A 13718-nucleotide genomic window follows, 5' to 3' on the forward strand; every position below is an offset into this window, starting at 1 on the left:
CCCGGGGGGCGGGCGGCGGCGCTCGGCGGCGCCGTGCGCGGCGCGGCCCCAGTCCGCGCTGCAGCCGCCGCGGGGGCGCCACTACCATGAGCGGCCGCGGCCGCCCCTGCGCGACTCACGGGCACCGGGCGCAGCAGCCGCCGCCGGCCCCCCCCCGCCGCTGCTGCCGCCGCCGCTGCAGCCGCTGCCGCGCACCCCCGGCCCCCGAGCCCGGCGCTGCAGGATGCCGGGGGGCAAGAGAGGGCTGGTGGCACCGCAGAACACCTTCCTGGAGAACATCGTCCGGCGCTCCAGCGGTGAGAAGCAGCGTCCCTGCTTTTATCCGTCTGTCCGTCCTTCCTTCCCTCCGTCCATCCGTCCCTCCATCCCTCCGTCCATCCTTCCCCGAGGCTCCGTGCCCCAGCCTTTCTCTGCCCTGTCCCCGCGCTCCCTTCTCACCCCGCCGTCCGTGCTGCAGGCAGCGGGTCTCTAGCAGGTGTTGGTGTGAGCCCCTTCTGGGAGTCCTTTTCGTTTCTCCTGGTCACTCCACTCGCCGGGTGTTTTCTTCCCTCTTTCTCGTTCGTTGGTTCCCCAGTGTTCGGGTTTGCCTTGTCTCATTCGGCGTTTCGAAGTCTTTGCAATTCTGTCTCACTTCAAAGCGTGTGGCGACGGTGCCGGGAGAGAGGACGAGGCAGTGCCTGTGGCTGGGGCGATGGTAAAATCCTGTGCCTGGAGAAAGCTGTAAGAAGTGCTTGCAGTCACTGCTGTGCCGCTCCTCTGCCCGGCGAGCGGTTACGGGACTGCTTCAGAGCCACACGGGCAGAAAACAATTCCCTGCTCCTGGGGCTTGCTTTCCCCTTCCAGCCCCTTGCAAAGCACTGGCCAAGAGTGCTGCACGCAGCTCCGTCAAAGTTACGGGGTGGCTGCAGGCATCTCTAGAGGTGTGTGAATGTAGACGCTGCTTTAGGCGAGTCTTGTGCTGCTTACCTTCTGGTTTTACCTAGTTTTTGCACTGGCGCGGAACTACTGAAACATGAGTGCTTGTGCAAGTGAAGTCTGGTAAAAGACCTCAACTTTGCATCTGCTGAAAGGTTTCTTCTTGGGCAGCCTGACCCTGCCATGCATGAGAGTGGGAATGGGAAAGGTGGGCAGCACAGAGCGTGGAAAGAAGTTTCCATATGCATTATTAATCGAGACACTAACATGATGTGAAATGCTACCGAAAAGTGTTTCCTTCCACCTTTCTACTGCACCAGTCTGGATTTACCTCCCGTTCGTACTTACACAGTCTGGTGTGCTGGCTTGGGTTGGTTTTGGTGGCAAGTAGTGAATTCGGGAGCCACTGACTTGCACGGAAGCAGCAGTGGGCTGAGGACCTGGAGTTTAAAACGTTGCATTAAGGCATCAACTTCTGTTTGACCCCATCAGCTCTGTCAAGCTCTGTAGCTGCACAATCACCAGAAGCTAATTTCCTGCAATAGTGTATTTATTTACCAGAATATTGAATGGAAGCTTAATTAATAGGGTTTTATACAGCACTTTCCCTCTGATAGTTTCAAAGTGGAACTTAATTACACTTTACAGCTCCTTGTGGAAGAGGACACACAAAGGTGTTGCCAACATGTTCTTAAAACTGGTGTGACAGGGGCTTGGGGCATCGCAGTTGTTCTCCCAGGGTCTTGTGGCAAGCTGGGGGCAGAGCTGGGACCACGGTGTGGGAGCGCCGTGCTTTTGTATCATGCTCTAATTGTACCACATGTCCTCCCCGGTGAAAACTCAGTAAAGCTTTGAGATGTCAAAACCCAGAAAACTTCAGCAGGCTTTTGAACGTTATGCTTTAAAAACACATTAGCCCCCCTCAGGTTTTAACCTGGCCTAATTTGGGCGCATAAGTGGTGCTGATCTGGTCACTTGTTCTACTTTTTCTCTGCTGAAGTGTAATGTTATGGAGGCAAATCCGTCCCATTGGACAACGAAGCAAAAAGTGGATTGGGAATCTGTTTTAAACTCATGTTAGCGGTCAGTGTTGTGCCCTGGAACATGATTTAGTTCTTATTTTTGTCATCCAGGTCATAGCCTTATTTGCCCTTTATAGAAATAGTAATTTTCATTGGATTCTGCACTGTTTAATCCAAACTTAATGGTATCCACTAGAGCAAATCTGGTTCAAGTATCTCCTGCTAGTGCTTGGTAGAAGGCAAGGATTTGGTCTGCAGACCGTGTGCTGGGTTTTGTTTTTATACTTGGATTCACCAGAGAGATTTTTCATCGTCAAGTTGAGGAACAGGATAAAGGAAAGAAGGATGATAGTTTTTTAAAATACATCTTCAGCATCCTCAAAAAAAGCCTTTCCATCATCTGTCCTAGTTAAAGAACACTCTCTTTTGAGATTTCTCACACTTACACAATCCACTTCTTGTCCATAAATCTTTTCTCTACAACCAGGAGAAGGCTTGTAGATAGAGGTAGTATCTTCTATTAGGCTAACAGGTACAGCTGGAAAAATTGGGTGTTTTGGCAGATAGGCTCTTCTTCAGGTCTGAAACAAAAGTGATGGGTTTTGAAAAAGAAAAGCGGGTGCAGACAAATTATTCAGAGTTGGCAGAGGTGGATCCGAACAACAAAGCATTTATAGACAAAGTTGCAGTATTTTTAAAGCGTATAAAGTCAGAATGAACCTAGCGGGAACTGGGTGTGCGGTGAGTGTGGTGGCCAGCCTGGTGTTAAAAGCAGCCTTATGTTTGATTTTCAGCATTATTTAGGGATTTGCTGTTTAGGAATGTTGTGAACATTTCATTTTTGCCCCAGCTTTGGCTACGGAGAAGGTTAAAATTGGAAGGGTAATGCTCCATGTGGGTCAGCCGTGAACGGAGCATCGAGGAGCGGTGCAGAAGGAGCCGGGGTGGCTGTGGTGTGGGGTGGGATGTCTGGGCACCAGGCTGGGGGGACCTCTTTTGGAGGTGACTTCAGACCTTGGAGCTTATCAAGTGCTGTAGAGCAGTGGCTGACGTTGCTTTATGGACAGCAGCACGTTGCAGGTGGCTTCCAAATAATTTTGCGGTGGACAGTAACCTCCAAGCTGCTTTGTGGGCTGTCCAGCCACCCCACAATTGTGCTCTGCTCCCACCAGACAAAATCTTCAGGAAGGAGCAGGGTCCCTCCTTAGATCTACTGCTGCTCTTGGACTACAGGGACAAGCCCTCTGGGCACACAGGCCTATCTTTGGGGTGATCAGTGCGCTCTGTGCAATTACATTTTATTTTTTTTTAAAGCACAGTGAAAATGCATGGAGTAAAGTCCTTCTTGTTGGGAGCTGCAGGTTGATACGATCTCTCTCCAGCCTTGGCTGTGCACTGATCTTGAGAACACCAGGTGTTTCACTAAGCTGAAAGAAAAAGGGTTTTGTGGGAGCAGTGGGTTAAATCGCATTAAGGTGACTGCTTTCTACTGCCATTAGTATTTTGGGCTTTTAATAAGGCCTTTCCTTTGGGCAATGTTCTCTCCTAAGATGTTCTCAGCAGTCTGTGCCTGTTATTGCTATTATTATTACGGGTTGCTCCTTCAGTGTAGTCAGAGCTCCTGCTGGCACTGACCTCGGCTCAGCATCACGGAGGTGGAATGGGAATTTGGGCAAATCCCTGGAGCAGGGCTGGGCTTCGTGGTCCTGACCCGTCTGCAGAAGGGACCCGGAGAGTTGAGCCACAGATGCAGGACAGAGAAATGTGTCTGTCTTGCCCATCTGCCTTCACCTTTCACGTCTTGTAGCAGCAAAAGCATGAAGCTTGCATTACCGGCATAATTTGCTTTGGGTGTAATTTGGTTGAGGTTGGAAAAAGGTTAACTCTGGGACTTTGTGGCAATATGCAATAAAAAGTGCTAACAGCATGGAAGCGGGGCATAATTTAGCGAAAGACAAATATGATAGCAGCCGTCATTACTGGTTATTGTTTCTATTGCAATAACTCTTAGAAGCTTCCTTGGAAAAAAACGTCTTTCAGGTCTTTCGCAAATGTATTTGACACTTGGGCTGAAATCTTGGCTCTGTAAGGAATTTTACCATAAGCTTTAATGAAGCTAGCATTTAATTCCAGGTCTTGCAAAGCTTAGCACCATGTTCCTGCAAATCATCTCCTCCACACAGAGCTTTACGCCCTGTTGGGTTTGCTGGGGAAAGGATCAGCCCAGTTCCCAGGTGACTGCATTGGCAAGGCAGGTCCCCCAGGAAGGAGGGGACACGAACATCACACCTATAGTGCTAATACACCTCTTTGTTTTTATTGGACTGGTATTACTGGCAAAATAAGTGTTTGCTCTCTTTCCCATCCTTCCTTCTACCCCATGTAGCGTACCTGATTTCTGACAGGTAGGGTGTCTCTCTGGACAAGACACATGTAGGCTCCTTTCCCTCAAATTAAAACAAGCTGCATTTTCATCTGTTCCAATCTAAATTACATTTGGAGTGTGTGTGTGGGGGGGAACAAAAACAGCTCTTTAAAGCAAGTTGCTTCAAGTTTACCTCTGCAAAAATAAATAAATAAATAAAAATCTGGACCCCAGTACTTGCTTAAATCTCTACTTAAAGATGCTAAAAATCACGGGGCAAATTTCCATCCTTTGGTTCTGTTGGCTGTAGGGAAGTTAGTGAAGGGATGACTAAGGAGCTTAAATTATTGGGGCCTTCTTGGGTGCAAGGTTGATTTTGCAATTTCTGTGGCTGCAGGGGACCCGCTGATATGTAAATCAATGCAAAGTGGATTGTTACACTAAGAAACATTACTGGATGACATTTGTGAGTAGTTTTCAATTGCAGGGGCTTGGTTTTGTTTAATCCTTCAGTCAGTTTGGCCAAATCCTGAAAATTAGGCATATCTGATGCCTGCTGGAGACAGGGGAGATATAAGTGGTTTAATTTTCATTTTTAATTTTTTAATTACAACAGCTCCATACCATCATGTTAATTTAGACCCCCCCAATAAAGGCATATCATTAGTTAAAGAAATAACTGGATCTTTACAAGATGCTCCTCGAACCCCTTTACAGCTTTGCAAAATTTGCGTGTTATATTCTTAATATTTCTTCCTGTGCATCTCGTTGGGAGCAGGATGGGTTGGGGAGATGTTCTCTGGGATGTCTGGGCGCTGCCGAGCACTTGCCACAAGAGGTCAGTGTAAGTGTTGTGGCGCTCCCAGGTTAATGTTGAAATCTGATAGAGAAGAGCAAAATGAAATTATTGATTTTTAGAATAAACATTCAGTTTTTTTTTTTTTTTTAATTGCCGGTGGAAGGAGTATACAGCCAAAGACTAATGTCAGGAAGTTAAGTGAGCTGTGAAAGTACATTTAATTAGCCTGTGTAACAGCATACTGCTTAGTGATTAGCCTGGATTTTAAGTTATTCTCCTGGTGAGCTGAGAAAATAGTATTTTTTGGTTTGGTGAAATTAAGTAATAGAATAAGATTTTGGAGTTAGTGCCCTAATAACCTTCTTTGTAGAAAAAAGTCAGGCTATACCCCTTGTTTATTGACCACGTACAGTGACTGGCAGTTTCGATTGAGAAGCCCTGCCTAACCCCGATAGCCAGGACCCAGTTCTGCACCCACACTTGGTGCTGGTGGCATCTGACCGCTGCCTTGTGTGTAGCCCCTTACAAGTCTGAAGCAGCACCTCGCTGTGGGGCTGGGACCCATCCTGCTGACACGTTTTGCTTCAGCCCCTTGCTGGACGCTTGCACAAGCAGTGCTGCACGATTCTTTCAAAACAGGTTTGGGAAAATTCGGCCAAGCTCTGAAACCACAACCATGGCTAGCTGCAGGCTGTGCATTTGCAAGACGAGTCCCCGTGTCTGAACATCTACTGCTGGCATGATTTTCTCATCTGGGAGTGTGAAGCAAGCGCTCTTGTTTGTCTATAGCCAGAAGTCTGTTTTTTGGTTGCTCCCCGAGGGTGCCGGTGTGCCTGTGGTGAGAGCTACAGCTCCAGTTTAAATTCAGTCTCGCTACGTCTACGTTGTGCTCTGCATAATTTTAATAGAGAACGTCTTCAGCGGCAGCATTTAGAAGATAATCAGGATAGGTGGGGATTGGTTTAACTCTAGGATAAGGGAATGTGTGGGGGAGAACCTGTGATCAGAACTGAACAAAGTGCCATTTCTTGGGCAGCTCATAGGGAGCCTCTCTTGTCTGTGTTGATCTGAAACTATTCCTGAGGTCAGTGAAGTTGTGCTGCAGTAAAGGAGGACCAGGGTGTCTGTCTGTGGGATTTCACATTCAGAATGATTAGTTACATTTTAAAGTTTTTTGTTGTTGTTGTTTGTTTGTTTGTTTAGATAAATTCCAGGCAGACTCTAATCTTTCTTCTTGGGGTCACTTACTAAATTGCTGAAAGCTGCTGTGCTCCTAAGTGACTTACACGTGGATTTAATAGCTCAGCCAGCATTGGATTACTTACATTTTGTTTTATTAGAGGAGAAGTGAATTGGGGCAGGAATTAGAACATTTTTGCATTGTTAGTATGGTATCTTGCCCTGGATTTAGTCCTCCATGCATTTTCATAATACAAGTATTAAACAAAAACAACAGTGGTACAGAAAGGTGACGTAAAGAGTTTGTCCTTTGAGAGTTTTTTCAGGCAAGCAACACTTAATGTGCTGGATAAATTGGATGACACCGATGTTTTGCATGCTTTAAAGACACCAGGGAAATAATAGCTGTGTTAGAAAACAGCAATGTGGTTTTGTAGTGAGGAGCACAAAGTGCTGGTGGAGGTTGCTGCTTCAAGCACAGCGGTCTGCCTGCAGCCGACCCCAAAGCTGGAGGGATGTTGGTGCCTGCCAAGGCTGATTTTGGAGGGCAGTGCCCGTGCAGGTCTGCCTGAGGACTTAGGGTTTTGTCATATTCTTATAGGGATGTCTTGAGCATGTAGCTGGATTCGCTGTATACAAATGTCATTGGAAATGCATATTATCAGGGCTTAGAAGAGCTAAAAGAAAGCAAAACCCAAGAACATTTTGTAGAATTCCCCCCTGCCAAACACACCTACCCAGGAGACCCACGAGTTTTCCAAGGTGGTCTGAACCAGATTGCAGCAGTATGCTGATCCTGTGCAACTACAGGATGTCTATAAGGAGAGCAGCGTGACAGCAGTTCAAGTGGTTTGGGGCTTTTAAAAGACAACATTAGCAAAAAAAAAAAAAAAAAAAAGGCAAATTCCAGGCTTTTCACAGAGCCTGTCTGGTCTGTGCTGCACTTGCTCCGCGTAGGAAGGGCAGTAATTCTGAAGGACAGCTCTGTGTGAAATTGCTGGAGTTAGGAATTTATTCCGAGATAGAAACACTGCTGCTTCTTATTATTATTTGTGTTCTGCTACTGCTTCATTTTTTTAAGCATGTTTTCAATGGTGACTTTTCTAAAATGATTAGTTGCATATTTTCCTGGGAAGGGATGGAATTCTGAAATGGTGATTTAAGCAATTTTGTTTACAAGTGGTACCCAAGCATTCTTGAGGAAAGATGATTAGCGACAACATTTCTCACTTGGCTAAACATATCTCCTTGAATGATTTAGCTGTTCTTGCTCTCCTGTGATTACATAACATGAATTTTACACTGCTTTGGGCATTTCACTGGTTAAGAAAAAATTGCTTGCACACAGTGGTCATTTTTTTTTTAAACAGCAAAACAAGGCTCAGTGCTGTGTTGAATATTAGCTAGTGCAAGATAGATTAAGATTAAAGGCTTGCTGCTGTACAGCACAGGCTGCCTTTATACAACAGAATCTTTTTGCAAAGTAGAAGCACAGGAATGGCAAATATAGTGCCTGTAACAATTGTTTACCTCAACTGTGTTTTCCAAATCTGAAATTCTGCTAAAAGTATGACTTTAGTATCTCAATTCTTTGCCACCTGTATTAAACTTTGTAAATAGGAGAGTGATATTAGCTAATAAAAAGCCTGCTGACTTCCTAAGAGGAATCTAGCAGCTCTGAGAAGGGCATGTCTGCTGTCTAAGTCCTGCTTCCCTGCTCTCTTGCAGACGCTGGTGTTTAGATAGGTCTAGTAAAAGAATGTATGTACCTTATGGATTTGTGCTGGGGGCTCCGTGCGATAGATCAGAAAGCGGGATGGGGTAGAAAAAATGATGGATGGAGGCAGTGACATCAAAACAAGCTTAGAAATAATAATAATAATAAGACTTTTATCTCTAAGCAAATGGAAAGTAGATACACATTTTCAGTGCATTGAAGAAATCCAAGAATGAATGCATTAATAGACACTTCAGGCTAATCCTTATGGAAGTTGTGAAGTTAGCCACATGTTAATCTTTTCAGAGTGTGTTACATTACCACACGATAATTTGGCTTACAGGTTCATACTATTTCATACATAGAATCAAACTGTTGGTCTGTCAGATTCACTGTCCTGCTTTCGGCAATGGCCAGTACCTGTCGGACTGGGGAGAAGTTCCCAGCCTCCACCATGAAGTACTTGTGAGATCAGTGCTGCCGTACGTGAAGGGAGAAGCTTTTCCTTTCTGGGCTGCAGCACTGACACTGCACAAGTTTCAGTTGCTTGTATCTTACTGGATGTGGAAAGTGAGGTGCATTTATGCACTGCCATCCGTAACTTCAGCTGTACTGGACAGTCCCTCTTGGGATACTAGTCTTTCAGTGAAGTCATAGTATGCTTAAAAAGTGAGGAAATTCATCTCTCCAGGTGTAGACATACTGGCTCAATTCTGTGTTGTCCACTTACTAGCTAAAATTTGTACAGACATATCCTTGAGAATACCTCCAATATAATCTTAAAAAAAATGTAGCATTCAAAATAAATGATTGTGGAGAAATCTTTTGGCTCTATGGTGCCAGCCAACCATTGCAGAGTGGGGCCACTGGGGCAAGTGGAGGAACAGGAGAGATCCTGGGGTTTGATGATGGAGGTGCACCCTGTGAGCAAATCCGATGGAGCGGAATTCACCATAGTCAAATTAATGGAAATCTTAATTTGAGACACAACTATAATTGAACTTTTTTAACAAAGAAACCATGTACGTGGGTTATAGAAGTATGGAAGTTGGGCATGAAGACGGTTTTAGCCCAGGACTGGCTGTTAGGGCCCAACTCTAGAGGAAGCGACTGCAGAAATGGACTTTCACAAGTGGTAAGTGGTGATGATATGCTGCTATAAGGCAGTCTGTCCTCAAACTACCCAAAACTAATGGAAGTTCTGAAGTGGTATTCTCTACTGTTGTTGACCAAAATTAGACTCTAAAATGGGGACGTATTAGAGACACATGGAGTCACAGCAGAGGATTCTGGTATAGTATAGACTGGCCACTGTGAAGTTAAGTTGTCTGGAGTTTTGATCTGGACAAATTTTAGAAATAGGGAAAAAATAGTACATGTCCTGGGGAAAATAACATGACTACCTATAAAATGTAGGGTAGGCACAGAGTCCTGCAGATGCTGAATCTTGGGCACACAATAAATCTCCAGGGTAAGACACTGACTTGTTCATCCTTAAATTTTATCAAGCTGCTCGCTGAACAGAGGCATTAACGAAACATGCATTCCTATAGCTTTGTGCCTGCAGTCAGATTCATTGGTCTCTAACAAGATGCAAACGTTGATTTAAGATTTTTGTGCAGTTGGAACAGGACACACATGCTTGTATTCACATGCTAAGCTTGGATGAATAAGCCTTATTTGCTTAGAAGATGAGTAAAAAAAGTCAAGTAACATAGTATTCATGGGGACACAGGAAAACATATTCTAATATTTGGTCAAGTTACTAGTACATATGCTATATGTGTATATATATATATGATCTAACTTTATAAGTACTATTATTAACATAATTCTAGTATCTTTTTTTCTTGCTTTATTTTGTTTCTTGAAAGGTCAGTAGTTTGGCTTTGTTGTATTTTCTCCCAACGTCTTGGATTTGATAAGCTTAATGAATGCCTTGGCAATTATTTTGAGACCCTTGGGTGTAAGGAAGTAGAAAATCCATAGATGATGACCAATAAATGCTGAATGTCTGCTGCTGGCTGCAACGTGTATCTTCTGCAGTGTACTCTGTGTCCTGAAACAGAGTTCTGCAATGGGGGTACACATTCAAGATTATTCTGTTGGACAGAGAGGTTTCAAAACGTGCTTATGAACTGTGGTCCTCTGGGAGCACCCAGATGTGCACAGCATCCACGAGTGAGTTTGGATATCTGCTGCCTGTGATCACCCACCTTGTGCCCAGTGTATCTAGGTATGCGAGCAAAACTGTGGTGAAAGATAACACTATAAAGAAGTCACTTTCCAAATCAAACCTTGGTTTGACCAGAGGACAAATAGTGGTTGTTTCCAGCAGATGCTGTAATCCATGTCAGCTGCTGGCTGTAGTGACTGAATCTCCCTTTGGGCAGAAAAACAAATTTTTAAAGTTGGCATGTAAGTTTAAGACCATTTGTGATAAATTCAAATACATTCTTTGAGCTTAGAATCATAAGACTTCACAAAATCAAAACTATATCTTACATTGTGTGGCTTTAAAATATTTTTCAATCTGCTTTTTTTCAGAAAATCTATTATTTTACAGATTATTATTTTCCAAATTCGTGCTTATAAAGAAAAAAGATAGAAAATACTTCTTTTTTCAGTACACTTTTCTTGTTCAATAGGATAATGTTTGAGTAATATACATTGCAGTCATGGTTATAAATATCCTGCAAAGGGGCACATATAGCTCATAGAAACCCAGTGTCACATTTATGTAAAAATAATGCATGCACCTGAGTTTATGTCTCAAGTAATTGACATAACCTAATAATTAAGCTGTTATGAGGAGATTTGCAAAAATTCTTTTTTTTTTTTTTTTTAACCCATGAAAACTGCTGAAAGGAACCTTTTCTATAATTTCTATACAGCAGTGATGCAGTGATTTTAATAGTATTTTATATAGTTATGATGGCTTTTTAGTGTCAAGTGTTACCAGTTAGCTCCAGAGCTACTATCAAAATTAACTGAAAATTATAAGTAAAAATAAGCAAAGCAAAATAAAGCTCTGAAGATCATCACAGACTACAGCTTGAGAACCTCTACTAAGCAATATACTAAGTAAGAATATTATTTTTGAAACAACATTAGGAACATTCACAGTGTTGATGAAGATAAAATCCCACAACATGTTTGAGGAAAAGTGGTATTTCTTTCCTCAGAAAAGCCTTGCTAAAATCAGGGATGGAAGAATCCTTCCAAACTAGCAAATAAAACTATTTTAGGACTAACTCCTAACATGTTGGTGCCAGTCCGTGTGTATAAACTGTAGGCACTGACTGAAAGAACGTATGATTGAAGCAGTATTTAAGCCTGAGTTCAGCCTCCTAAAAATACACCCTGCCCATATTTGTGTGTTTACAGCAATTGGTACAGAAAAATGTTAGTGGGATGAACCAAAGCCACCTTTTTGCATTTTGATGTAGACCGCAACTGAAGTTTGATGCATTTTATGTAATTCCAACCTGTAAGTCCCTTTGGCATTCATCACTTCTGGTACCGAATTCTGCATGGGTCACCTCTTAGCTACCCTCCTGGGCATGACGTGGCTCATGGAGTACCACCGGGTGCAGTAGGACATCTTGCCCAGTTCCTGGTGCTGTCTGTCCCTCCTCCCTGCAGAACGTACAGGGACCTGCCAGCAGGAAAATTTTGCTTATCTGATACAATAGTGTCATCAACAGTCTTGCAGAAACATATGGCTCAGCATTTAAAGCTCCTTTTTTAAGTTAATGTTGGTTTCAAGATATATATATTTATATGCACATAGAATGAAAATCAAACATGATAGCTTGTCCAGATGTTGTGAATAAATGAATCCTTTCTAAATCGTGAACTAGTTGGTGCTTATATCAGTATATTGTTTTTCTAAAGCTCTCCTGTTTGATCATGATTTCCTTTCTGATGGACGTTTTGATTTCAGTGCTCTCTGAAATTTGACAATGGAAGTTACCATTGTGTGGTAACTCTACATCTGCTGTGTAACACGAAAGATGTAAATGTACTTTGCCTCTGACAGCATCTCTTTCTCTCTCTTCTCTTTTTCTTTTTAGAATCCAGTTTTTTGTTGGGAAATGCCCAGATTGTGGACTGGCCTGTAGTTTATAGTAATGACGGTTTTTGTAAACTCTCTGGATATCATCGCGCTGACGTCATGCAGAAAAGTAGCACTTGCAGGTAGGTCGACTGTCCCTTCATTGCCACCTGATGCACTTCTAAAATCACAATCTGCTGGCAAGAAAAATTAGTTTTTTTAAAAAAGGACTGATATAAGAAAATAATTGTGTAGCAGAAATAAAAGTATTAAAGCAGGCTTTACATGAATGAAACCAGCAACTTACATAGGATATGGCAAAGCACTTAAGCAGTAAACACATTGCTGACTAGCATCCAGTATTATCAGTGGTTAGTTCCATCAGGATTAATAGACTATTCAGATACTTAATGTTAAGTCCTTTGCTAAATCTGGGGTAGCACTTAAAGTCCTGCAAGACTTAATCCTAAATAAAATAAAGCTAAATTCCAGATTTCTTGTTTGTTTGGGTTTTGTTTTTGTTTAGAACATACACAAATTTAATATATTTCACTCAAATATTTTTTGAAAGCAAGTCAAGTCTGCCTGGCTTTGCAGTTCCTGCTGTCCTCTGGTAATTCCATAAATGCAATGAGCGTTTCAGGAATCAAGACTGTTCAATGGAAAACCTTTTAAAAGTTCTAGTAGTGAATGAGGATGAACTAGAGGTGCTCCCAAAGAGTGGTGTAGTGTGTGTGTTTAAATATTTTGAGGGTTTATTCCTTATTTTCTCATTTGAAATTTATCCTTGTTACTATCAGTATGAATGTGCTCTAACAATTCAATAAAGAAAGCGGGATATTTAGGTGATAAATTTCAAAAGCTTTTTTTTTTTAATAGATTTTCATGAATTCTCCTATTTATCACGCCAGGAGGTCTGCAGTGTGACATCCTGGAGCCCATATTGGTCCTTATTCTTACACACACACACACGCACACACACACACAGAGCACAGTAATGTGCAAACTGCATCTTTATTCCCAAGAAGGCGATTAGGCTGATGATGTATTTACTCTGAGCATTGCAGCTTTATGGCTTTTTCCTTTTGCTGGTGGTCTTTCAGGAGCAGGCAGCTGTGATTTATGGTTAGATGTGCATCTGCGCCTGCTCTGCTGCATCCTTTAAAAGGAGATGCTGTCGGGAGAGACTAAATCCCTAATGCATGTGTGGGTGTGTGAGCAAAGTAAACCAGGGATGGGGGCAACAAGGAATGGCCGAGATACAAGTTTGTGTAAATTTTCCCTTCACGCTTTCAGGCAGCAACCAACTCCAGGGCTGCACACCTACAGGGCTGAAAGCCTTGGGGGTCTGAGGTTGCTCTGTGCAGCCAGGTGTCCTCTGATGGGCAGTGGAAAAGAGATGGACATATGCTGCTGACATGAAATATTAACTCACATGGTAGCAACAAAATCAAAGTACTGGGTGGGGCTGAAAGAAAGAGCGTTATCTCAGCCCTCCCAAATATAATTACATGCTTCCCCCTTTGATCTAGGCTGTCCTCTATGTTTTGGATCTGTTACCCTGTGAGTCAGCACTTTACTAGTCTGTGCATGTTTAAGTCATTACATATACAGAACGGGATTGTAGGGAAATATTGGGGAAATGAAGGTTTAGCAATACCTCG

At 43.1% G+C, this 13718-nt stretch overlaps 1 protein-coding gene across 1 annotated transcript in view; it reads left to right on the forward strand.

Annotated features, from left to right (window-relative positions):
• Window positions 1-8: 8 nt before the first annotated feature.
• The window catches only part of KCNH5 (potassium voltage-gated channel subfamily H member 5), a 167515-nt gene continuing 153805 nt past the window's right edge, over window positions 9-13718 (forward strand). The window contains exons 1-2 of the mRNA XM_035328067.1: window positions 9-296; window positions 12074-12197. Of these exons, the coding sequence (XP_035183958.1) occupies window positions 224-296; window positions 12074-12197 (197 nt within the window). The 5' untranslated portion in view covers window positions 9-223. The remainder of the gene's footprint in view (window positions 297-12073; window positions 12198-13718) is intronic.

This window comes from Oxyura jamaicensis, chromosome 5 (genome assembly GCF_011077185.1).
Source record: "Oxyura jamaicensis isolate SHBP4307 breed ruddy duck chromosome 5, BPBGC_Ojam_1.0, whole genome shotgun sequence".
Classification (NCBI taxonomy): domain Eukaryota; kingdom Metazoa; phylum Chordata; class Aves; order Anseriformes; family Anatidae; genus Oxyura; species Oxyura jamaicensis.